Source organism: Harpia harpyja, chromosome 6, assembly GCF_026419915.1.
Source record: "Harpia harpyja isolate bHarHar1 chromosome 6, bHarHar1 primary haplotype, whole genome shotgun sequence".
NCBI lineage: Eukaryota > Metazoa > Chordata > Aves > Accipitriformes > Accipitridae > Harpia > Harpia harpyja.
The window spans coordinates 70,766,531-70,791,698 of record NC_068945.1 but is presented as its reverse complement, the minus strand read 5'-3'; the positions used below and the strand labels follow the sequence as shown (position 1 = coordinate 70,791,698).

General features: G+C 44.2%; 1 protein-coding gene across 5 annotated transcripts in view; it reads right to left on the bottom strand.

The window, feature by feature from the left end:
• The window catches only part of GOLGB1 (golgin B1), a 52,799-nt gene extending 33,051 nt beyond the window's left edge, over nucleotides 1-19,748 (bottom strand). For 2 of the 5 annotated variants that reach the window (XM_052788722.1, XM_052788726.1), the window contains exons 1-11: nucleotides 19,550-19,748; nucleotides 15,631-15,767; nucleotides 12,608-12,704; nucleotides 11,822-11,974; nucleotides 10,898-11,050; nucleotides 6,976-7,128; nucleotides 4,320-4,442; nucleotides 3,766-3,879; nucleotides 1,637-2,048; nucleotides 870-961; nucleotides 475-571 (exon numbers count right to left, since the gene is read on the bottom strand). In XM_052788722.1, the coding sequence (XP_052644682.1) occupies nucleotides 475-571; nucleotides 870-961; nucleotides 1,637-2,048; nucleotides 3,766-3,879; nucleotides 4,320-4,442; nucleotides 6,976-7,128; nucleotides 10,898-11,050; nucleotides 11,822-11,974; nucleotides 12,608-12,697 (1,387 nt within the window). In that variant the 5' untranslated portion in view covers nucleotides 12,698-12,704; nucleotides 15,631-15,767; nucleotides 19,550-19,748. Of the gene's footprint in view, nucleotides 1-474; nucleotides 572-869; nucleotides 962-1,636; nucleotides 2,049-3,765; nucleotides 3,880-4,319; nucleotides 4,443-6,975; nucleotides 7,129-10,897; nucleotides 11,051-11,821; nucleotides 11,975-12,607; nucleotides 12,705-15,630; nucleotides 15,768-17,240; nucleotides 17,432-17,672; nucleotides 18,164-19,549 lie in introns of those variants that run through there. The other 3 variants (XM_052788724.1, XM_052788725.1, XM_052788727.1) reach the window with 3 other exon arrangements.
• Nucleotides 19,749-25,168: the final 5,420 nt, after the last annotated feature.

Sequence of the window (25,168 nt, the reverse complement as noted above, 5' to 3'; positions counted from 1 at the left end):
TGCAATCCCATATTACCATCCTTGCCTTCACCCTAGCTTTTTCATGTCTTCCCCGCATTCTTTGCACCTATCACTATGGATCATCCATGCAGGAACATGAAGCAAGTGAACCATACAGGTAACAAGTTCTGCCCACTCTGTCTCATGGCCTAAACACCAACCATTGCTTCATATCACAAGACAACACTATGCAGGCAGGCCTATGATGCACAGCCCAGTCTTTCTAATAATTCCAGACAGTTTACTTATTTGTTTCTGTCAGTCTGTTCACTGTCTGAGATTCAAATAGTTCCTTTTCCCTTTAGAATTAAATTCCACTTTAACCACTGGAAAGAATTATATAGTATTTTTTAAGATCTTGGCAACAAAAGCATAATGAACCAGTAACCATGGATATGTTTATTATCTAAAAATAGGCAAGGATAATTCTTAAATATTTGAAGAATATTAAAATAGGTAAGATAATCATACTACCTTCAGTCTTCTGTCTTTCCAAGTTTTCTGTGGGTAGGAGTGAAGTCCCATTCCTGTCTTCCTGATCTATTATTTTTTCCTGTGAATTTGTTCCATCCTGTTTAAACACAGGATGGAGGGGAGAAAGATGAATTTCAGTACAGTTTATGCAAACACATTAGTCTTTGATCTTTCAGTTAACCTTTTAACAAATCAATTGGCAACTTTTAAATTACTCAAATTGACTCCTCTTTCCAGGCTTCCATAGTCATAACATGTCTGCCCATCAGCTGAGAGAACCCATAAAAGCCTTTCTTAAGCAATACATCATAAAAAAGGACTTCCAAACATTTCATTCTGTTTCAGTTCCTTAACATACAGGAAAACTTCAGGAGACTCGTAAGAAAAGATCGTACCTGTTTCTTCAATTCAGAGACCTGCACTACTGACTGGGATTTCAGCTCATTCTGATAGCAGGCAAATTCTTCACATTTCTGTACAAGTTCATCTAATGGAGGGGAAAAAAGGAAGTTAAGGTGCATTCTTGCCTTTTTTGCTGAAATATATCCAGTTTACACATATGCACAACAGTATATGAGATCCCTTATCTCTTAGTCACTGCTTCAGTTTTGAGCTGTAAAGGAGCTGGAAGAAAATCAATTTGAAATAATAGCTTGAGGCAAGATCAATGTTATTAGTTCAAATACAAGCCTACAGAGAAAATGGTACGCTTTGCTTTCCTTGGCTGTTTTACTTATAATTTCAGTAGAAATTCAGACACTGAAGAATATGGCACATCTAAAAAGAACTTACATAAGTTGATGGAAAAAATCCAATGAGTTATTAAAATTAGTTTAAAAACTACATCTGGCTCAAGAAATCCATAAGCCTCAAAAAATTATAGGCTGGGACAGTGCACAAAGCAAGCACCACATATGCTGCCCTAGTCTTATGCTCCTCCTCTTGTAACTGGCTTTGGTCACTGCCAAAGACAGAAAGGTGGGATCGCACTAGAGACCTTTAGTTTGATACAGTACAACCACTCCTATGTTCCTAGGCAATTATGAATTGTTATACCAAGACTTTCTCATGAGCTATTATAAAAACAAAGCCAAATAGAAGGCAACCCAATAATCCTTAGGCTCTTAAGAACGTGCTTCACCAAACTGCTGTGCCTGCTCACCCTGTAGTTTCTGTATTGTAGCACTGTTTTCAGCAGACAACACCAACAGCTGGTCAACATCCTGTTTCAGCTGATCATTTTCAGCTACAAGGGCAGCATGGCTAGATTGCAGCTCTTGCTCAGCCACCTTAAGACAATGGATCTGCAGGTTTTTCTCTTCCACCTCCAGCCTTTGTTTCTGCTCCAGGTCTTTGTACTTCACCTCTAATTCATCTTGTGCTCTTCTCGCCTCTTCCAGCTGTTCCAAGAGACACTGCACCTCCTCCTGAAAGCGATGGGAGGACAGCTTCCTCTCAGCTAGTTCCAGCTCCACCTTCTCTCTGAGATCCTGAGACTCTCGTCTCTCTGCATCTAGCACATCCCTCAGGGAGCTTAGATCCACTTCCATCTTCTGGCACTGATCTAGGAGTATCTGTAAAAGGATATGGAAATGAACTCAACTCTCAACTAGTTCAATACCTTGCCAAAGCAAAGTACCCGAATTATATTTTAAAATTGTCATTAAATCCTTTTCAAACATCTAAGTAGCAGAAAGGAGGAAATAAACATGGCAGAAATCTCAATTTGTTACAAAGAAACTGCCCTACTATTTGCAAATTGCAAGAAAGCAATGCTGGGTGAAACAAGAACTCTCAATTTTGGTAAAGAAAAGATAAGTCTTAATTTAGAGCAGGGGGATGTAGAGGAACAAAACAATAGAACAGTGGCCATGAGTTCTCTTTTGGAGGAAAGAAAGCTTCCCAAAAAGGAGAGGAAGGGCTACAACAAAATAAGGGGAACTCAACAATTACAGAGTACAGTTAAAAAACAGAACCAAAGCGTGTATGTGATAGGGAGTCAAAAATGCTGAAACAGGAAACTGGAGGTAACAGAGTGCTCCACACAGTACCCACTGTTTCAAGAAAGATACCAGAAAGCTGGTCGACACTGACCAGAGATTTAAGACAACCAAGGAACAGAAACAGACCCTACACTTGCCAGAATTCCTTTTGTCAAACTTCTCCTGGAGCTGTGGACAGTCAGCATAGCTAGTTTCACCAGGTGGCTGATGAGGAGCTCTCGTTATAGGTAGGAAGAGAGCTTCAGCCACGTGGCCTCAAGCTTATATGTGTACCAAGGTCTCCCTCTGACCACATAATGTGCAAGAGGGGAGTCAAAGACACAAGGGAGGAGTTGGGGACCCCAACAACCAAGCCATGAAAATATCCATGCCACCACTCCATGAAACACACTGGTGAGCAATGTAATCAGTAGTGAGTACAAGTCAGCTCACTGAGGTTCTTCACCTCTTCCTGGTGGTAAGAGGCCCCACCACTGTGCCTGGCTGGGACACACAGGACAAGAAAATAGAGTGATGCATGAGTGCGTAAAAGTTATCAAAGTGAGGTTCGGCACTAGACTGGCTGGAGATTGTGCAGCTTACTAACATGAGACTGATATAGTATAAGCCTTTTCCAAAGGGATGGAGAATTATTTTCAGAAGTTCAGATATTGGAAAAAAATTAAAAATACACTCACTCTTTATCTGCAAACAAGCCTTTTAAGAGATTGCATACTAAACCCTGTCTCAAGGGGCACATGTATATATAGTCATATATGCACAGATTTGATCTCATTCTCTTTACGCTGCAAAATGATTAAGTGAGAGCCAATACCACTCCAGAAGCTGTGTCATCATATTAGGAAGTTTTTAGCAAGACATACCAAAGTATATCTGTCTATGTTCTGATCTGGTCTGGATACTGCAGTCCAGAAACAGTGTAGCTACAGCAGCACTGTGTTAGGCACTTCTGTCTTAGGTGATGCATCGTGTATTTGATGGCTTCGAATGTATCAGTCAGAGGCATGGAGTATGGATAGATTTTGTCCCTGTCCACCTGCCCAGAATCTGGGTTACTAGAGATGGTTGCTGCAGCGTCCCTATCCCCGTTGTTTGGCTGGACCTACTACAAGCTATGCATACAGACCTGCAGCTCTAAAACCTGACCTGAGGGAGCCCCCCAGCTGATTTCATTCTGGAAACCTGGTGCCAGAAATAAGCTAATCTGGTGATTTCTGAGCTACTGACAAAAGCCCCATCCACCACTTGCACATGAGAGTAAAGCAATAAGCAAAGCATGAAAAGGTACCTGGTTTTGTTGTTCAGCAGTACGTAATTCCTGCTGCAGCAATTCTACCACCTCAGTTCGTCCTAGCAGAGCTGCTTCCTGCTCCTCTAGCTTTCTCTGAAGTGTACGCAGGTTCTGCGAGAGAGAGAGTGCTATACCAGTATCTGGGAGGCTAACATAAGGCGGCTAGATTTCCTGGTTTCATCCATACACCTAGTTTTCATAACACAGTTACTTTAATAGCCTGAATAACTTCATTTTTGTTGACACTTATTCTGGAGCCCTGGTGCAGTAGGAAGAGCTCACCATTGCTCTACAAACAGGGAACCGGAGCACAATACTTTAATACTTCTTTTTAACTATGCTTTCTTTTCAACTGATAGCAAATCAGCAGATTGAAGCCAGGACTCTGAAAGTCCAAACTAGCATCCCCAAAACCACCAAACAATCAAATCGTATCTCTTCTCACCCCTTCTCAGTTACTTTGATGAGAACTGCTCTCTCAGGGTGTCTTGAGACTGGTAAAATTTGTTTCCCTTTCTCCTCCCATAATAAGATTATTATATCAGATATACCTGCTGCATCTCTACTTCCAGATCTGACTGGGCCACTATCTTGTGTAATTCAGCTTGGTGCTGGTGAACCTGCTCTTCCAGGAGAGCTTCCTTCTCCTGAATCACTTCCTGCAAGGAGCTCAGCTGAAAACATAAGCCACAAAATAAAAAAACCCAAGGTTATGAGCTTGACAGACATGCAGGCTTGCTTTCAACACGCACCAGCGTATTATGTGTGTGATGAGGTCTTCAGCTTGATAATCCTATATGTCACTTTGGTCAAACGGTAACTTTATCCTACTAATACATATATATTAACTGATAATATTTCAGATCCCAGAAAGCAAAACCCATAGAATTTCATCTACAAATATGCAGCATGATAAAAGATACGATCACTATAATTACAAGTTCATAAAACTTCTGGGTTTTTATTTGTATAGGACGCAGCCCAAGTCACAGATCAAAACCTAAACCTGCAATTCAGAGTATTAACAAAAATCTTTCCATAAATAAATACAATGTAACATAACAGCTGTTACATTATGTGATAAAAAGTCCCTCTGCACATCCACAGTAGAACACAGAGAGGCAACAGCAGGTCTGGGAGCTGAAAGAACAGTCTGCCCTAGCTATTCCAAAGCCTGTCACAGAACAGCAATGGCAGGCAGGGAAGAACCCAAATTCTGACTCAGGGGACACCCTGTCCAGGTCCTTCCAGGGGCTGTTCCACCCCTCCTCAGAGAGCCACCGGTCCCGTTGTCCAAGTGTGAAACCCATTAAGATGAATTAACAGCAGAGCACCTTTTGCACCAAGGGTGGTTACTGCCTAGGGCTATAGGATATATTATGGGACGCAGGTGAAGAGAATTTTGGGATTGCGAAAGACTTCTGGAATGTTTAGAGGAAGAATCAAAGGCAGGGAAATGGATGGACCTAGGTGATTTGGGGAGGAACAAAACCAAAAAAATAGAGGATAAGGGAATTAAAAAAGGCCACCTGTGTCAACAGTGGCTGCTCAATATGCTTGTCTGGTCATGCCCTGCACCTGATCAGCAGTCTGTCCTGTCCTTTTACTGAACACCATTTTTAACTCTTTCACTGTGGGAGAGAGTCTCTATTCAGTGTGCATTTGTGTGTGTATGGGGGGGGGTGTCTAAGTGCTAGTAACTGGAATCAGACTGTGGGTCAAAAGGCCTGTGTGTCCATGGTGCCAGCAACTGGAGAGATTAGAGCAAGTGAACTTCAGTGCCAGCAACTGCAGTGCAACCACAGGTCAGAGGACCTGTGTGTACACGGTGCCAGAAACACAAACAAGTACAAGTGTGCAAGTGAAGGTATGATTGCTAGCAAGTATCAAGCTGGACTAGCTGGCAAGTGGGTGAAGTAGCCTGGGAGCCAGGATGGTGCCCAAGGGTGAAACCACAGGCAGACTTGCCTACTAGATGGACAAGAGGAGTTCTGGCCAGCTGCCAGAGACCACAGGGTCTTGGGGGGTCTCTAAGGAGAAGACCTGCTTTTGTGTATGTGTGAATCTCTAAGGAAGCTGGCTACCAGAGAGATCAGGGGAGTCCTGGTCAGCTGCGTGCATGTGCATGCCTGTGTGTCTCAGAGTGAGAACACAGGGAGGCTGGCTACCAGAAGGGACCAGGAGAGTCCTGGTCAGGGTGCACGTGTGTGTCCGTGTCTCTCCAAGGATAAGACCACAGGGGGTTGGCTACTGAAGGGGGCAGGGGAGCCCTGGTTAGGTGTGGTGGTGTGTGCGCACGCGCATGCGTGCACTCATGCGCGCATTTTTCTAAAAGCAAGCAGCACAGGAGGGCTGGTCATTGGAGGGACCAGGGGAGTCCCAGCCAGCTCTGTGTACATGCGTGTGAACAATGTGTCTGTACCAGCAGCTGGAGTGGAGCTGTGGGCCCCAGGGCTTTGCATGTCTACATGCCAGCAACTGGGGAGACTTGGATCCAGGGGCCAGTTATGGGTAAACTGTGTCTAAGCACAGCTGCTGGCAAGACCCAGAATGTACATTTGTATATATTTTTACTCTTCTCTAATCCAAGCTGCCACAGAGGGGAACAGCATGAGGCTGTTGGCGCTGTTTGTGTTCACGGGAGTGCTAGGTGCTTCTGTCTGTGTTATATATGTGGCTGGCCATCTATACCGGTATGCAGGAGTTGTACATGCATGCATGCTGGGAACACATTCTCAGCCATGCTACTGGCTGAACTGAGGGGCATGGGGCTTTGGCAACCTTGCCTCTGTCAGGCTGCAGGATTTAGCCATATTCCCTAGCAGCAGCATGTCCTCAGGAACAACTGTCTCTCTTAAATTATCCAGAGACAAGATGCGTGGGAATGGTTCAAAGCTGCATCAGGGGAGGTTCAGACTTGACATTAGGAAATATATCTTTAACAATAAGGTAGTCACACACTGGAACAGGCTTCCTAGAGAGGTGGTCAATGCCCCAAGCCTGTCAGTGTTGAAGAGGCATTTGGACAATGCCCTTAATAATATGCTTTGACCTTTGGTCAGCCCTGAAGTGGTCAGGCAGTTGGACTAGATGATCATTGTAGGTCCCTTCCAGCTGAACTATTCTATTCTATCATGCTAGTGTAACTGGTGGGGTGAGAAACAGAGACACATACACAAACTGATGACTAGAAACATTTTTCTGTACCTGTGTTGCATACTTGATTTCAGCATCTTTCAGATTCACTTTGGCTAGAGCCAGCTGTTCCTTCAGATCCTGAACAGTCTCCTCTCGCTCCCTGAGCTGCTCTTTCAGTGCTTCGGCTTCATCTCTATGCCCTTCACTTGTATTTTGGTTATTCTGACATTGCAAGAGGAAAGAAGTGAGAAGAAAAGAAACAGAAGAAAGTAAACTAATCAGTATTACTGGACAATTAAAGAAAAAAAAATTAGAATGCTACTGCACTCTTGACTCCTAACCAGATGCTTATTTCTACTACATTTCTTAATTTTTTAACTTTACATTTTCTTTGTTTCTTTAAATGAAGTTGTCCTATGTTAAGTAACTATTTTCCCTATTTCTTTGTAGATATGCACAAGATGTCTTTAACTGGGAAGTATCAAATCACTTTGGAATGGCCAATTATCCATGAATGCTTACCATATAAACTAAGGTAAATCATATTATTAAATAAAACATAACATGTAATCTATGATATTACCACCTTGATTTGTGAGGCTTTTTAATTTCACAGATTTCTCTAACACCAGAAATGAAATATTTTTCAATTAGCAATAGAAGAATATTCTCCACATGACAAAGGGGCAGACATTAAACATTCTAGACCACAGAAAACACTCATGGAAATCTCTTTAGACTAAAGCGATTTATAGCAATGAACTTGTTAGAAATAAGCAAAGGGAACATGCAAACAATAATCAGTTCTACTCCACTCTGAGGCACTAAAATACCGTTTATGACCATGAAATTTAAACTCAGACAACATTTCCCATAAAACGTGCTTAGGCTATGTCTACTCAGACATACTATCACACTACGCCTGCACTCTTTTTTTGTCTCTCAAAGACTGTCTGTATGGCAGGCAATTCTCTAATGCCACAGCTGTACACCTACTTAACACAGAGTCAGATATTAGGTCCAGCGTATCAACACTGTCACTGAGAAGCAAGAAAAGAATCCTTCTACTGTTATCACCTCAGCACTCCCAACTACTTCAAGCACTTAGTGCTGGGGATTTTTAACTGAATATATACAAAACGTATCTCTCTCCTTTTCCTTGTTACAGGTATTGAATCAAAGATCACCAATTAACATATGGAGTCTACAGAGTATCTATGTCCTTTAAACCCATTCTGAAAAATTTATGAAGGCTTTTAGAAGGACTTACAGGTCAGTGTAATAATTAAGAAGCTACTGTTCCTCAAAAGATGTCACCTACAGACAATGTCTTTGGAAGCAGGCTGAATACACAGACAAGGAAAGCTTTAATTGCACTTAAGCTTAGAAGTAAGACAGGAAAAACAAAGAAACAACAGAAGTGCAGGAAGCTTTAAGAAGCCAGGGATATACATAATTTATAAGGCTGGGGCAAAGCAGTTGCTAGGGGGGAAAGATGGGTGGATTAGTTTGCTTACTTGGGATTAGCTTTCAGGACTGATATTTACAGTCGGATTTGGAAAAGCTTCTGATAAAGCCCTTGCACACTGGCCACTACATGGACTACCACAATTAAGGACAGTAGCACAGTCACAAAGTTCCCAGAGCCCAAGCTTTCAAATATCATGTTCTTCCAAAATGTATACTCTTACACTGAACATAATTTGTGTTTACCCACTTTAAAAGTTTAAGAGGAGCCTCAATTGTTCTGTATACATATACCAACTGCTTAATAAAAAGACATAAGCTGATATTTCGATTCTGCTGAAAATGAGGCACTCTGTTAAAAGCCCAGGAAGTAATAGTACCAATTAGATATTTAAAATACAGCCTTCCCATGGGGACCCCATCATGGAGAGAAAAAAAAAAAAAAAGCCCTTTGCTATATTTACCCCTCACGATTTCCAAAAGGAAACACTAATGCTCGGTACCTCAACACAACGTGCAACCCTAACCTAAATTTTTCATCTTCAAATGACGGGGTATCTGTCTAGGAAACATCACCATTACTCAAGACAGCATCTACTTAGGGAAATAATCATAAGTAAATAAAGGAATCTATAGCTTCTCAGGAGGTCTAACCTTAAAAGAAAGTATCTGAAAAGTGCTTTCTGGGTCAAATACATGATATTGCAGGTAACTGCCCTAACATCATACCTCTTAAATGATGTTCTAACTCAACACCAATAAGGCAATGGTCCACACCATTTCCACTGGAGACTGTATCAAGACCTCATTCCTCTAATTAGAAGGCCATTTTTCTTAATGGCTAATTTACTTCCATCCATTCACCTGTCAGTACTGTCCTTTCACTTTAACTGTTCTCCCACTTTCTTGGTGCTTACCTTCCTCGTACAACTGTAGACAGAAATTATGTTTCCTCTCTGCCTTTGGTTGACTAAATAGCCAAGCTATTTTGAGTGTCTAGTAAAAGCAGCTACTAACATGACCAGAGAATGGAAACTCTTTTGCTGCTCTCAATTTATCTTTCCTAATTTCAGGTGAACAGAAATGACAACACTCCACACGAGGCCTTGCCACTCTTAGTACAATAGTTGTAAGGATAACTGTTTGCCTTACATAAAAAAGAGTAGGCCTCTGTTTAAAATCTACATCACATTGATTAACTGATGATAAGCTTTGTCTCATTTTGCCTTCTTCAACTGATAAATTTCAATTTTGAAGCAAGAACACTCACTAGTCCCTAACAGCAAGTCTACACAAAGTAATGTAACAGCACACAGCTCTACACATGCTACGTATGAATAAGCTAAAAAAAAGCCTCAGCAGCAGGACAGCAATGCAAAGTGACATAGCTAAACAGCCTCCAGGGCCTTCACTGTCCTCTGCAGCTGGGGGATTTTTTTTCATGGCCTTGCAGTATACAGTGGCAGGATACCACAAGTGCTTGATCTTGCACTTATTAAATTTTCCTTTATTTTTATATTGCGTCAATCTTCAAGATCATCCAGTTCTTCCTGTACGAAAACCAAATGCTGCTTTGCATTGAGAAAGATTCTCAAGATTGTATTGTAAAGTGAATTACAGTAGCACATTTCTATGATTTTATGATGCCATCAATCAAAAATAGTAAGCACAGGTCACAGAACCAATCTTTACTCTATTAGTAGTCACCTCTCACCTGACAGCTCTCACACTCACCCTTTAATGTTTCCTATAATCTTTTAATTTTTTTTAAAATGTTTCAAATAACCCTTACCTTCTCTGCTTTAATGAACGTCATCTGATGCCCTGCAATCTGTTTGGACTTCTATCACATTTCCCTTGCCTAATATTACTAACTTTTTAAAGAAAACTATGTGGTCAGCAGAACAATTTTAAGTTTTCAAAAATTACCAGCCTCAGTGGGAGTTTCTAGATAGTAGCTAATAGCTTCTTTAATGTCTTCATACAGGACACCTTCCCCTCATTTTTTACGTAGATTTACACAATTATGGCTTGTTAACCATAAAACTTTGTGGCGGCACAGGAAGCTACATGGCTGGAAAAAAAAAATATATATATTTACATTTAAGTTACTGCCTTTCAATTTTAATGACCTCCTTACCTCGTTGTTCTTGTATTTCAGCCAACCTTCTTCTCCTTCACTGTACTCACATGACAGATAACATTTTGAAACTTACAGCTCAGATAGACATGTGATTTCTGCAGGAAAGAACTTAGCTACAACAGATTACTGAAGGTATGCAAAGTGAAACCAGCTCATACCCTTGAGGAGATCAAGTTGTGCACTCCAAGGGCATCTGCAGTACAAGGAAGCTGGACAGACTGGCTTCCTACAGCATAGACATCCTTGCTGAAACTATGAATGTTGTAACTGTCCTGCTAACAAGAGAGATAGGACCTGCTAGCTCACTGGGACCTAAATTGTAGGGTGGTACCAGATTATCAGTAGAGGCTAACATCTTTTAAGTAGCCCTGTTCTCCCAACCTTGGTATACGCTTGCTCTTCTGATAAGGTCTGTGCAGGCAATGGTGATCCTTTCTCTGTCAGCTCCTCAATGCGTTTGTTCAGAGAGGCCAGTTTGGCTTTGGCCTGAAGTTTAAGCTTCATCAGCTTAGCATCTGCAGCCTCTCGCTCTTCCTGTAAAAGAAGGATACAAACTGACTGCACTTAAAATTCCAGTGCTATCACCCTGAAAGCACCACTTGGAAAAGTTACATAATTTGACAGTCTGCTGTTCTTTGTCCAAACCTGCCTCCCCCGTAACAGTGCTAATTAAAACACATCCAGGAAACAAATTTGCTCTGAAACACTATACACAGCAAAATAGTTAGCTTCTGCTCTAGTACTTTTTCTTCAAGGGATAGATCACGCAAGCAACTTCTCCTAGCACCTAGTACAAAGTCAGTCTGACTTCCTCTACTATATGCAGTCCCTCAACACTATCGCAAGTAACTGCACTTTCTTTCATGTCACACTTCAAAGTAAGCAATATGTATCTTTGGTTATGTGCCATAAACCCACTGGACTGCTGGGTGACTGCAGCACAGCCTACTCTTTGTCTCAAACACTCTGAAGTGGGGAAAGAAAAACCTCACACAAAAGATGTTAGTATTTATTAGAGCCACCAGGAATCTGCAGGGGCCTTGAGGAGCTCCAAGACAAAATGCTACCTAACTTGGATGTAACTTATCTACTCTAGAAGGAATTACCCCTCAGAACAATGAACAGATGCTATACTACATCTCCTGGGTTAGGGTCCATTCTTTGGATTCCAATACTTCTCTGGAATTGATGCATTTAGTAGCACAGGTGTCTCAGATGTTCAAAAGAAACTAGAGACTGGCTTGCACAGAAAGCTGAAGCAGCATTTTACTCTTGCTCCCAGGTCCTCGGTGAAAGAAATGATACCTTGAGTACAGTTTCTTTTTGCTGGAGCAGGGCATCCTTTTCTCGGATCAAATCCTTCAGCTGAACAACTAGTTTTTCTGTTTGGGCTAGGCGCTCCAATAGCTCCTCAGGTGCCTCCTCCATGCTTTCTGCTTCTGGCTCTAAAGCTTGTACCTGAAACAGTGAAATGAGTGCTCTGGAGGAAAAAAGTCTAAACAGACTGCAGCATAGCATCCAGATGATATCTTCATACTCCTAAATGCTGCACTCTGTTACTTGCAAGCATTTCATGCAGCCTATAGAACTATACACAATTAGGCGATACCAGGAGGAAACCTCAGGATACCCATGAGCCAATACTCAAAAAGAGAGCACCTTTGATGAACACGACATGAGCAAATCTGAAAAGAGTGGCACTGGAAACACTCTACCACTCACACACTATCCACCATCTCAAGTGCCAAAGGGCAACATACAGATCAAGCCTTCCACTGTCACGCAATCATGCAGAGCTCCCCTTTCTGCTACACAGAATCATTAGTACTCATAACAGTCCTTCTTCACCTTAATTCTAGTTTGTTTTCTGGGATCATCTTGAGATGTGGAAACTAAGGAGATTATGGTCTGCCCCACAAAAGTGCTGACTTAAGAGGTTAGGAATATAGGAGAAGCAGAGTGGAATGACAGCTCATTCTAGTGCTCAGCAATGAAGAAGCAGGAAACAGTTCTCACTGCAGTCAAATGATTCACATTCCCCAAACTAGCGCTCAGTAAGATCTGAAAGTCTTTAAATAACACTGTACTTACAGCAATAGAGGATTCAGTAACTGCATCTCCATCATCACCTGACAGCTCTTGTAAAACAGTACTTGCTAAACCCGACAAACGGCTCAGCATCTTCAGACTAAAACAAAAGAAAAAGTCAGAATACAGAGTCAAAATTGCCAAGAAGAATAAGCATCCCTTCATGCTGATCTTTAATGTTATAGAGGTGACCAGGCTTACAGGGAATACATCTCCTCTGCTAAGAGAGATAAGCAAAAGTAAAACCTCAGGAATAAAGAAATGATCATGTTAACAAACGCAGCCAGACTCTCTGAACATAAAAGCAGAGGGTGTGCTGGTTAAGACACATGAAGATACGTTTACCACTCTACATGTATGATTGAAAAATACATTTTTATACCAGATTTCAAGTCACCCTCATAGGTAATTCTTAATCTTTCTTAACAATGGCATTACAGAACCATGATCTGTTCAGTTTACTCAAAAGAAGAGTAAGTGATTCTTAAATGAAGTCACTTTTTTACAGGCCAAACATGTCCTGTAAGTACATAAAAGAAGCTTTCTGTTACTAAGTAGTGGGAATGGTGAACTCACCCCTGATGTTTGCTGAGTAGATGCAAGTGTGTCACATTAGAGAGATGATGAGACCTCTGCATGTCACATATGTGACAGGACAGGACCTCGACATAGGGGAATAGTCTGGAGAGAGCATATATTCCCCGTCTGCTGCTTAGCATACCTTTCCTTTCCTTGAAATTCAGGAGCCAAACTGATCCAGCAAGTGGAGGTGAAGAACCAGAAAAATGCAGCAGTACCAGCCAGCAATACGTAATTTGCCATTTTGGGGAGAGTGGCTGATCCAAGTTCTCCATTATTAACCCAGACAATGGGATGCAATCCACCTTAGTAAGTTCATCAAACTGTAATGAGCATTTGATAAGCCTAAGCAGACAGCTGCCAGCCAGAGGGATCTCAACAGGCTAGAGAAACAGATGGATAGAAACATCATGAAGTTCAGAAAAGGCAAATACAGAGCCATACACCTGGGATGGAACAAACATATGCTGGGGACCAAATGGCTGTAAAACTGTGTTGCAGAAGACAACCTACGGACGCTGGTGGATAAACTCAACATCGGTCAGCAGTGTGCTCTCACAGCAGAGAAGGTCAGCTAGGTACTGAGTTGTATTAGTAAGACTGCAGCCAGCAGGTTGAGGGAAGCAATTATTCCTTTCTATTCAGCACTTGTAAGATTACATTTGAAGTACAGGGTCCACTTTCAAGCTCCCTGATACACAAAAATAACAGGGACAAACTGAAGCAAGTACAGCAGAAAGCCCCCAGGATGGTTTGGGGTTGGATTATAAGATATACAGAAAGGCTAAGAATGCTGGGCTTGTTCAGCCTTGAGAACAGCAGGTAAGGAGGGGGATATAATTGCTGTCTTCCCTATAATCGCCTATTAGGTAGCTAAAGACAGAGCCAGACACTTCTTATGAGGTGCACAGCAGATGGACATGATGCAGTGGACACAAGTTGCAGCATAAGAAATTTCAATCAGAAAAAAGAACTATGCACAGGGAAGATGATAAAAATAGGAGTAGGCTCATAGCAACCTGATCTAACTTTGAAGTTAGCCAAGCTAAGTGCAGAGGGTTTGGCCAAATGAACTCCCAAGGTCCCTTAAGACCTAAATCATTCTAGTACTCTATGAAGAAGGGTCACATGTGACACTTGACATATCTCTTAAGAGAAAAGCTATAGATCTATCGCAACTGTAAGTCCATGCCTGTAAATGGCAAAATAATTTGTACAAATTAAAAGAAACACCAATAGTGCAAACTGAAACTAGGCAAACTCACATTAGCCATAAGATCAGGTTTACATTACAATAATTATCTCCATCAAACGGAATCTGTGGGAGATTTCATGGAAAATGGGGGGACATTTCTTTGAGCCTGATTATTTAGAGTCAGCATAAGTAGGCTGCAGTTAGCATGAGTGGGCCAGAGTACGTGACAGCTGCAGTATGAAAGGACTTTGAACCACCAGAAAAACAATGGACAGGAGGAACTTGGACAGTGGAGCAATTAATAAACAAGATAACAGAACTGCAGAGGCAAGAAGGAGCTGCAAGAGCTTTAACGCAATTAAGAAAGCTGTCATTTCGGCTTAGAGCATTTAGCTGTGGGATGGGGACTTAGGAGTTGGTTTGTATCTTTGTTAAAAATTGGGGTTTCTTTTATTCTTATGTATTTTATTAGGTATAATGTTGCTTTTACCGTGTTTAATTAATTGTGTTCATAGATCTTTGCAAAGGGCAATACAGCAGGTGTTAATTGACGAAAAACAAAAAAAGGGGGAATTGTGGACACATATTTAGCTAGCGGTCGCAAGAGCATTTCAGATGCCTTTAGAAGACCTTGAACAGAATAAACAAGAAGACAAAAAAAGAAAGATGCCAATCAGAAGAACACAGGTGCGCATTCCATGATAAAGGGAACTTGGCACAAAGAACCTCAGTTTGGCAGTTTATCTTGACCAATTAGACTGAGACAAGTTTCGCGTGTTTTAGTTGGTATAACCAATTATGTCCTATGTTTATGCGCGTGTACGGAGTTGGTATAACCAATTATGTCTTATGTTTATGCGCGTATACAGAGTTGATATAACCAATCATATTTTATGCTTGTGCGCGTGTACAGTGACTGCAGAATATGTGATTATAAATATGTGTGTGTTTTAGCAATAAACGTCGTCTGCTTTCAAGATTACAGGCATCCGTTTATTTCTACCTCCTGCAGGAACCTTTTACTGTTGACAAGATGTCTCTGTTTAGCTAGAGGTAGGCTTCTAAAGCTGGCTGCACTCATTCCTGACCTCCTTTATCTTAGTAATTGTGGAAATATTGACAATGGAGAGAACAGTAGTGCATTATTTTTCTGTAGCAGTCACACCTTCTAACCACCTGATTTTGCAGTAGCAGAAAATGTCACGATGCACATTAGAGTATCAATAGCAGAAAAGGGCATGTGAACACCAACCTCTTTCATGCACTCAGTAACTCGTAGGTCTGCTTATTCAGTAGTAAAGAGGTTTCCAAGGCAGGGCAGTCATACGCAGATCCTTCAGTCATTCTTTTTTATCTCTTGGGTACCGACAGGTTGCATGAACCAAGACTCTTGACAGAGGGGAAAAAAAAAAAAAAAAAAAAAAAAAAGAGGAAAATAATTTATCCAACAGTAAAGAAATAAGCCCATTCTTCATCCTACACAGTACACTTTAGGATTATTACAGTCAGTCATTTGCAATAAGCATAAAAAGTGAAAAGTCTTCCCTGTTTGGGGGATTTTTCCTGTTCTTGCAGAGACATGCCCTGGTTTCTTATGCTCTATGGCATGGGCTTAGTCTCTTCAGCCTACAGAATAAAATGCTCGAGAAGCAGTTAGTGAAGCAAAAAGACATGAGAAGAAGCTGGGCCTCAGACAGTCTCTTGCAAAGAGTTCCAGAGGATGAAACTACTCAAGAAGCATACTGTCAGAAAGCCAGGACTGTCCACATTCTGTATCAATACAATAGCCAGTGAAAAAAGTACTAGTACTTTGCTTACTTCTCAGCTGGCCCTGGGTGAGACTGAGGCATGGAATTCCAGAATAATATAGTTTTACAGTTCCTACTAGAGAAATTCCTTCTGTCAACATCAACTATTCACCAAGCTGGTAATATAAAAGACTCATTTAAAGACCTGGAATCCCTGGTTCATTCTAAGAATAATAAAGTATTTATAGTTTTGTAAACCACCACCTCCACAATGCCCCAAGGAGGAACAGAACCTGCTGTCTTGGCGGTGGTAAAAGCACATTTTAGAAAACAGTCATTCAAATGCAAAAATGCCTCTTTCTGACTGTCGTCAATATTTGAAGAGGATAGATCTGATCTTCCTATTGAGCATTAGGCCACAGCTTCTTAAAGTCACAAATGTACAATATATGCTTGAGATGTGATGTAAGGTAACATAAGATAACATGATTTAGGACTGATAGAACCAATAGATGAATTATTAGAAGTGGTATTAGAAATATGGAAAAAAAGTAGAATCTAGGCATCTGCAGACATCCGTTGTAACCAGAAATATGTATGGGGCTCAGCGCATACCTGCATGCTACAGGCATTACAATTTCAAGCATGTGTACATGGACTACGTTGAGAAAAAATTCCCTGGCATTTGTCCAGGCTGGCTACATTAACCCAATACTGAGCTCAAGCTAATATGCCTTGCTGGGCTTGGCTCACAGCTGGCCTCCTCAAAATGCAAACAGAGGAACTGAGGCCTGTCTGCACCTATTTGCACAGGCATGGACTTTAATAACCTGAACTCAAGCCTTAAAAATCCATGTCTTTTGAACTCACTTTTAAATTGTATTCTCAGGTGAGCTGAATATGGCAAGGAATGTGAAGGGGAATGAAAAGTGATTCTATAACAGCAAAAGGAAGCCCAGGGAAAACATAGGCCCACTACTAAATGTGGCCCTGATCACAGAAAAGACTGAGGTTCTCACTGTCTTCTTTCCCTCAGTTGTTAGCAGCAAGACCAGGCTTCAGGAATCCCAGTCCACTGACACCTGATGGAAAGTCTGGAGCAAAGACGACTTACCTTATGTGGAAAAGGACCGGGCTAGGGAGCACAAACTGGTCATACGCAAGTCCACCGGGCCTGACAGGATGCACCCAGAAGTGCAGAGGCAGCTGGCTGATACCACTGCAGAGTGTACCCTCAGCAACTTTGCAGCTGACACTAGGAGTGGCTGATGCCCCACAAACGGGTGTGCTGCCATCCAGAGGGACCTGAACAGGCGGGGGAAATGGGCCAATGGGAACCTCATGAAGTGCAATAAAGGGAAATGCAAACTCCTGCACCTGGAGAAGTATAATGCCATGCACCAGTACACGCTGGAGGCAGACCATCTGGAAAGCAGCTCTGCAGAAAAGGACCTGGGAATCATGGTGGGCAACAAGCCGACCACAGCCATCAATGCACCCTCATAGCAAAGGCCAACAGCATCCTGGGCTGCATTAGGAACTTCACCAGGAGGAAGGCGATCCTTCCTCTCTACTCAGCACTGGTGAGGCTACATCTGGAGTACTGTGTCCAGTTCTGGGCTCCCCAGAACAAGAGAGGTGGGAACTTGTTGGAGCAAATTCAGTGAAAGACAACAAAGAGAAGGCTCAGGGAGGATCTCATCACAGAATGACAGAATGGGTGAGGTTAGAAGAAGCCTCCGGAGGTCATCTGGTCCAATGTCCCTGCTCAAACAGGGCCACCTACAGCCAGTTGCCCAGGATTGTGTCCAGACAGCTTTTGAATATCTCCAAAGATGGAGGCTCCACAACCTCCCTGGGCATCCTGTGCCAGTGCTTTGTAACACACACAGTAAAAAAGCATTTCCTGATGTTCAAAGGCAACCTCCTGTGTTTCAGTTTGTGCTCATTGCCTCTCATCTGGTCACTGGACACCACTGTAAAGACCCTGGCTCAGTCTTCTTTGAACCCTCCCTGAGAATAATTCCAGGAACAAGCATAACATAGCTTTAAATACTGTCCCAAAGCCAACAGTCCACGCACAAGGTGGTAGCTGTCATACGAATTAGCCTCAAGGACTTGTGGCAGGAATACCCTAGTGCTTGCACTTCGTATTTAGTTCTGAGCTTATAGCAGGAAAGCATTATACAATGCTGGCCAATTTCATCATAAACAGAAGTAGACAAACACAAAAGGACAGAGGCTATTCACTGTTCCACTGCCTCACCCAAATAAAGTAAACAGTACAGCTCTTGGAGACAAGACAGACTATTGCTCTTTCAGGGTCATACTGACTTTGGTATGGATTTCCAATTTTGTAATTAATAGCAGAACACAGAAGACCTGCACTGTGTTCATGATGTAAGCCAGTATAGTTTGTGTTCTGGCTGTAGTTGAAAATAATGTTTCGCTCAGCATTCCTATGACTAATGAACTTTTGCTCGTGAGACTTTACTTTGAACACTGGGACTACCAGTGGTGTTCTCGAAGAGGCTCCTTTACTCTGAAATATAATTCCCTTACTGACCCGAACAGCTTAAGTCCATTACTAGTCACAGCACTGTCTGCCTCAGAGTAATAAGCAGTGCATAAATCCATGCATCTAGGTATCAGCCACAGGGAAGAAAGACTTGACAGTGTTTTTGCCCTGATTTATTCTATTATAAGTTTATTATACATAAATTAAGTTTAATTCTTTGCATTTCCCTTCTTTTGAAGGCAAACGGGCATTGAAGGCACTGCTGCTGTACACAAGCCCTGGACCAAACCTCTCACGCTGTGCAAAGGTGCTCTGAAAGAGACAAGGATCAAAGGAGCGCATCACATCTTGACCACTGCTGTCATCTGCAATCCCAGACCTCAGGAGCTAGCAACAACCTTCCACGAAGGGAAGGGGAAGCCAGCGCCGACGCAGCTACAGGAACGCACGGCTGCCCTGCCAGTCCCGCAAATTTACCCACGAGAGCTTAGTTGACCTCAATGCCTCCGGCGGGCCTCACAGGGCAGAAACGTTCCCAGAACGGGCTCCGCTACCGGTTACATCTGGGCACCGCGGTCAGACCGCCGGCGAAAGGCAGCGTGGTCGCAGCGTGGGCACCGGCGTGGCGGGGCCCGCCGGACCACGGAGCCCGGGAGAGAGAGGGCCGTCGCCGGCCCAGCCCGCCCCACTGTTCCTCACCGCCCTGGACCCCAAGAAGCTGCGGACCCGCCCCAGTTCCTTGGGCCCCGCAGGCCGGCGGGGCCGCTCCCAGCGGGGCTGGCAGCCGTGTCCCGGCGCTGCACGGCGGAAGGAGCCCGGTCCGGGACCGCTGCCGAGAGCAGGGCGACAGCGCCGAGCCCACACAACGAGAAGAGAACACCGACAGGCGGAGGGGAGACACTGACCTGCCGACGACCCACTCCTGACGAGCCCAGCGACGGCTCCGTGGCTGTAACGTCAACCCCGCCCCCAGCCACCTCAGCACCGGAACACTCCGCAGCGGCTTCCGCCTCCAGCGCGGCCCCGCCTCCCAGCAGGAGCATAGCCAGTCAGCTACGGAGACAGGAAGATCGACGTGATCATCAGCTAATTGCGGCGAAGCAGCCGCGTCGGCGCCACGGTTATCCTGCAACATGGCACAAAATCACCAATCCCCAATAGGGCTTGGGGATACGCCCACTAACAAGGAAGCAACCAATCAGCCAAGGCTCTCGGAGCATAGTTAGGGGTGTGGCGAGACGGTGGCTGGGGTAGTGTGGCTCTTTTGGGCGTGCGCGGCCTGCCCCGTTGCGTCCTACGGGCTGCCAAGTCTCGGGGTGGTTCGCGGGGGAAGGGAGGTTGAACGCCCACCTGGTCCAACCCCCCTGCCCCGGGCAGGGACATCTTCCACTAGATCGGGTTGCTGAGAGCCCCGTCCAACCTGAGCTTGAACGCTTCTAGAGGTGTCCAATCTAAACCTGCCCTCATTCAGTTTAAATCTGTTGCCCCTTGTCCTGTCACTACAGGCCCTGGTAAAAAGGCTTTCTCTGTCTTTCTTATAAGCCCCCTTCATATATCAATATCACAAGGCTGCAGTACGGTCTCTCTGGAGCCTTCTCTGGGCTGAGCAACCCCAACTCTCTCAGCCTTTGCTCACGGGAGAGGTGTCCCAGCCCTGCGGTCATGTCCGTGGCCGCCTCGACCTGCTCCAACAGGTCCATGTCTGTCTTATACTGAAGACCCCAGAGCTGGATGCAGTGCTCCAGGTGGGGTCTCACCGGAGCAGAGGGGCAGAATCGCCTCCCTCGAGTTGCTGGCCACGCTTGTTGTGATGTGGCCCAGGATACGGTTGGCTTTCTGGGCTGTGAGCACACCTTGCTGGCTCATATTCATTTTTTCATCCACCAGTAGCCCCAAGTCCTTCTCCACAGGGCTGTTCTCCATCCCGTCACCTCCTAGTCTGCATTGCCCCAATCCAGGGGCGTGGCCTTGGCTTTTTTGAACTTCATGAAGTTCACAAAGATTTCATGAAGTCTAAGAAGCGCAATCTCCCTCACCTCCCAGCTGTCTTCATCATGTGTTAGCATATACATTCAAATGCACTCGTATTCCTGCTTCCGATGTGACTCTGTAGTCCCTGTAGTCATTGGGTATTGCCATAGGCTCTGCACTGAGTTCGCAAGGCCTCAGGACTAAGGCTTGCCAGGCCTGCTCTGGATTTTTCATGACCTGCCTGCAGTTTTGTTTCACTTGGCTTAGCTGTGAAAGCAATTTCTCTAATTATCAGGTGTCTATGGGTAATTTATTTTACTTATTTATCCTTGTGTGGTACAACCACGGTTTTATATAGGTAGTATTAACAAGCAGTTATTCTAGGTAGAATGAGATATTTACAACTCTAACACAATGATGTAGAGTAGAGAAATACAGGCCTGGTGAAACAGCTGAGGTCTTGAGAAGTGGAGATGCAGGATTTGGCATAGAGGAGAACAGAAATGGAATGATAAGAGATGGAGCACAGGCTTTGTGCTGGAGACCCCATGGCTATAAAGAACTAACTAATGATTAGTTTAAAAAATGCAGACCCAGCGCTGGACAAAACCGGTTTTAGGGGTAACAAAGTAAATGTATCTAAGATATGTACAGGGCACCATATAGAGTAAATTAAAATGTAAATGTAAAACGAAAGAGAAAGGTATAAATTTATGTTAGCAAACATATATACATGAGCCTAAGTGGAAGGAAAGAGAAGAAAGGGAAAACAAACGAAGAGAGGATGAGGAAACCATTAACAAGAACAGCACATTCCTCCCAGTGAAGGACTCCAGATGCTGACAACTTGCCATGACACCTCTCCACCACAAACATCAGAGTGAACCACAGATCTTAATATCCAGAGGAGCAGCAGTCAGATGAGTGTAACACCAGAAAAATCATAGAAACTAAGTGTGGTACTCTAGAAGGAAGGGATGCCATCCAGAGGAACCTTGACAGGCTAGAGAGTTGGGCCCATGCGACACTCATGAAGTTCAACAAGGCCAAGTGCAAGGTCCTGCACATGGGTCGGGGCAATCCCAAGCACAAATACAGGCTGGGCGATGAGTGGATTGATAGCAGCCCTGTGGAGAAGGACCTGGGGGTGTTGGTGGATGAAATGCTGAATATGGGCCAGCAATGTGAGCTCACAGCCCAGAAAGCCAACTGTATCCTGGGCTGCATCACAAGAAGAGTGGCCAGCAGGCTGAGGGAGGTGATTCTGTCCCTCTACTCCACTCTGGTGAGACCCCCCTGCAGTACTGCGTTCAGCTCTGGGGCGCCTAACATAAGAAGGACATGGACCTGCTTGAGCAGGTCCAGAGGAGGGCCATGAAGATGATCAGAGGGCTGGAGCACCTCTCCTATCAGGACAGGCTGAGAGAGTTGGGGTTGTTCAGCCTGGAGAAGAGAAGGCTCCAGGGAGACCTTATAGCGGCCTTTCAGTACTTAAAGGGGGCCAAACCATTCTATCTATGATTCTATGTGTAAGGTATACTTCCTCTTTGTCTATAAACAAGATTTTGACCGTAACTCTGAGTTCTTAGTTTAAGAATGTTTAGTAATGGTGTCTAACAGAGATGATAGAAATACTCCATCTCCTTTACATACTGTCCCTCTTAAATGGATTAATGGTGATAATTTTCAAGGCTCAGTTACACTGGTATCTCACTATGTTTCATTAACACAAACAGTTTTTTAATGGTCTTAATAATGTTTATCTGCAGCTTCAGTATAAGTAACTGAAGCATTTCTGATACATAGTCTTGTTGCATTGACTTAATATGCTCTGGAGAAAGTGAATTTGAGGCAGTACTACTTACATTGTTATATGATGCTGGCCACAAAAGATAAGTACATGCACTGCTTAGCACTGTTCATTGTTTCAGCATCTAAAATTGCTTATCTTTATTTTATTATAAAATGTTTATGGGTTTGGATTTTTTTTTTTTAAGTTATGCTACAAAAATAAACTATTACTGTGTTTTAACAGATACAGGTTTGTGAAGATAAAACATTGGAATGACAGCTATTCCTGAGTAAAGATGGTGATTGACTCTGATTCATCTGGTTGTTTTGGGTTTGTGTGGTGGGGTTTTTGGTAGTGGGGGAGGGGCTGCAGGGCCGGCTCCTGTGAGAAGCTGCTCGAAGCTCCCCCGGCTCCAAGTCGGACCCGCTGCTGGCCCAGGCCGAGCCCATCAGCGATGGTGGTAGCACCTCTGGGAGAACGTATTTAAGAAGGGAAACCTGCAGTGGAGAGAAGAGTGGGATGTGAGAGAAACACCTCTGCAGATACCGAGGTCAGTGAAGAAGGAGGGGGAGGAGGTACGCCGGAGGAGGGGATGCCTCTGCAGCCCGCGGTGAGATGTCAGGCTGTCCCCCTGCAGCCCATGGAGGTGAGCGGTGGAGGAGATGCCCACCTGCAGCCCATGGAGGATCCCACGCCAGAGCAGGTGGATGCCCCCGAAGATGGCCGTGACTCCATGGGAAAGCCCGCGCCGGAGCAGCCTGTGTCTGAAGGACTGCAGCCTGTGGAAAGGAGCCATGCTGGAGAGGTTCATGGAGGACTGTCTCCCACAGGAGGGACCCCAGGCTGGGGAAGAGCTCCATGCTCCCAGGTCCAATCAGTTGCAAAGCTGAGAATGTATTCTTAGTAGGCACACACACACACAAACACACGTATACAACACATATATACATATGCACCCAGCCAGCAATACAGACGGCAGCACCCAGCATGCACACAAAAACAAACAGCACTGGTGACTGCATCCTGTCCCCATCTCTGGCAGATAAGGATGAAGATCCATCAGTGGGAGATATACATATATGCACAATGCAGGTAGCTCCAGTAGCTGGGCTTAGACACTTGATCTACTCAGTAGCTGGCTCTGGATGTCTAGTCTGCCCAGCTGCTGGCACCTGGACATGCCAGACCCCCAAGGGCCACGGCCCCACTACAGATGCTGGTACAGATCCCCTTGCACACACCAAAGCAGACACAGACATGTACACTGTGGGTCCCTTCAGTAACTGTGATGAGACTCTCAGGATCCTTGCTTTGTCTTACTCTGTCTCCTGCACAGAGAAACACACACAGACAAGTGGGTCTCCCTCAACCCCACACCTTACAGTCTCTCCAGCAGTTGGGCTGGACCCCTGGTCCTTCCGATAGTCAACTCCTCCAGTTCTCTCACTAACAGAGACATACACACACCTGGTTCCCAAACCACTTAACCTATTTGCTGGTTAGTCTGGCTTGATAGTCACTAGTGATCATATACTGACATACACACTTTCACTCGCTCCAGTTGCTAGCACCCAAGACATGTGGGACCATGTGATCCGTGGTCTGACACCAGTTGCTGGCACTTAGATCCTCACTGATTCCAGTTGCTGACACCAAATACATGCAGGCTCCTGTGACCCATGGTCCCCACTCCAGTTGTGGGCACTTAAGTCCCCATGCATACACATGCACACAGAACGGAGCTGCACAGCCAGAAGAAGAGTTACAAGTGTTAGAAGACAGGAAAGACTGTGGTGATCAGGCACAGGGCATGGCTAGACACTCATACTGACCAGCAACCATTTTACATGCAACCAGCCCCTTGTATCCCCTTTCTCTCCATTTTCCCATGCTTGTCATCCCTAAACCACCTAGACCCATCCCTTTCCCCACCTTTGGTTCCTCCCCTAAACATCCCATTATAAGTCTTGTGCAATCCCCAAATGCTCTTCCCCTGCACCCCACAATGTTTTCCCCAGGCAGTAACCCCATGCAGTCTGTAGGGTACTTTGACAACCTCTCCCATTGACTCATTGTGATGGGTGTCACCTCCAGGCCCATGGGGCTGATGGCTCCCCTATGACAGCCTTAGAAGGAGCTGGGACAGGGGCTTCATTTCTTTTACTGGGTTATTTGGGTTCCCCAGCCTGTGGTTGTCTCTTTTTGCTCCTTCCTGTTTGTGCAGATGAGCCTTTTATGGGTTGATTGCACTTCTGTGGTGTTCTGGGATTAGCCACGTCAGGGGATTATTAGGGTTCCCCCATCTGCCTTGTGTGTGTGGAGATGAGCTTTTTCCTACATAACCTACCATTTATGATGGGCTACTTCTGTAACACTTTCTGGTCCTATACGCTAAGTTATGCAACATTTGTATTTGAGAAGACAGCCTCTCAAATCCAGTTAGAGGAGCAGACCTTTACTTCACCTCAAATCCCACATCTTGTAGCCTTTTCCTCTTATCTTCATGTATAATTATATCAAGGTTAAAAATAGGGTAGTGTCCTAGGGTACACCAAAGCAGTATAGCTCCTAATGCCAGTGTCTGATTAACCTTCTCACCCTTTCTGATTTGGCTCCTGAAATAGCGGCAATTTGCTAGATTATTTTGCACCTCCTTTCCATTCTAAGAAGACTGTTTGTATCATTGAAACTTTCAGGTTTGTAAATCAGCCTCTAAGCAGATTAACATTTATAATTGGCTTCTGGAAAGTTAGATCCCTCA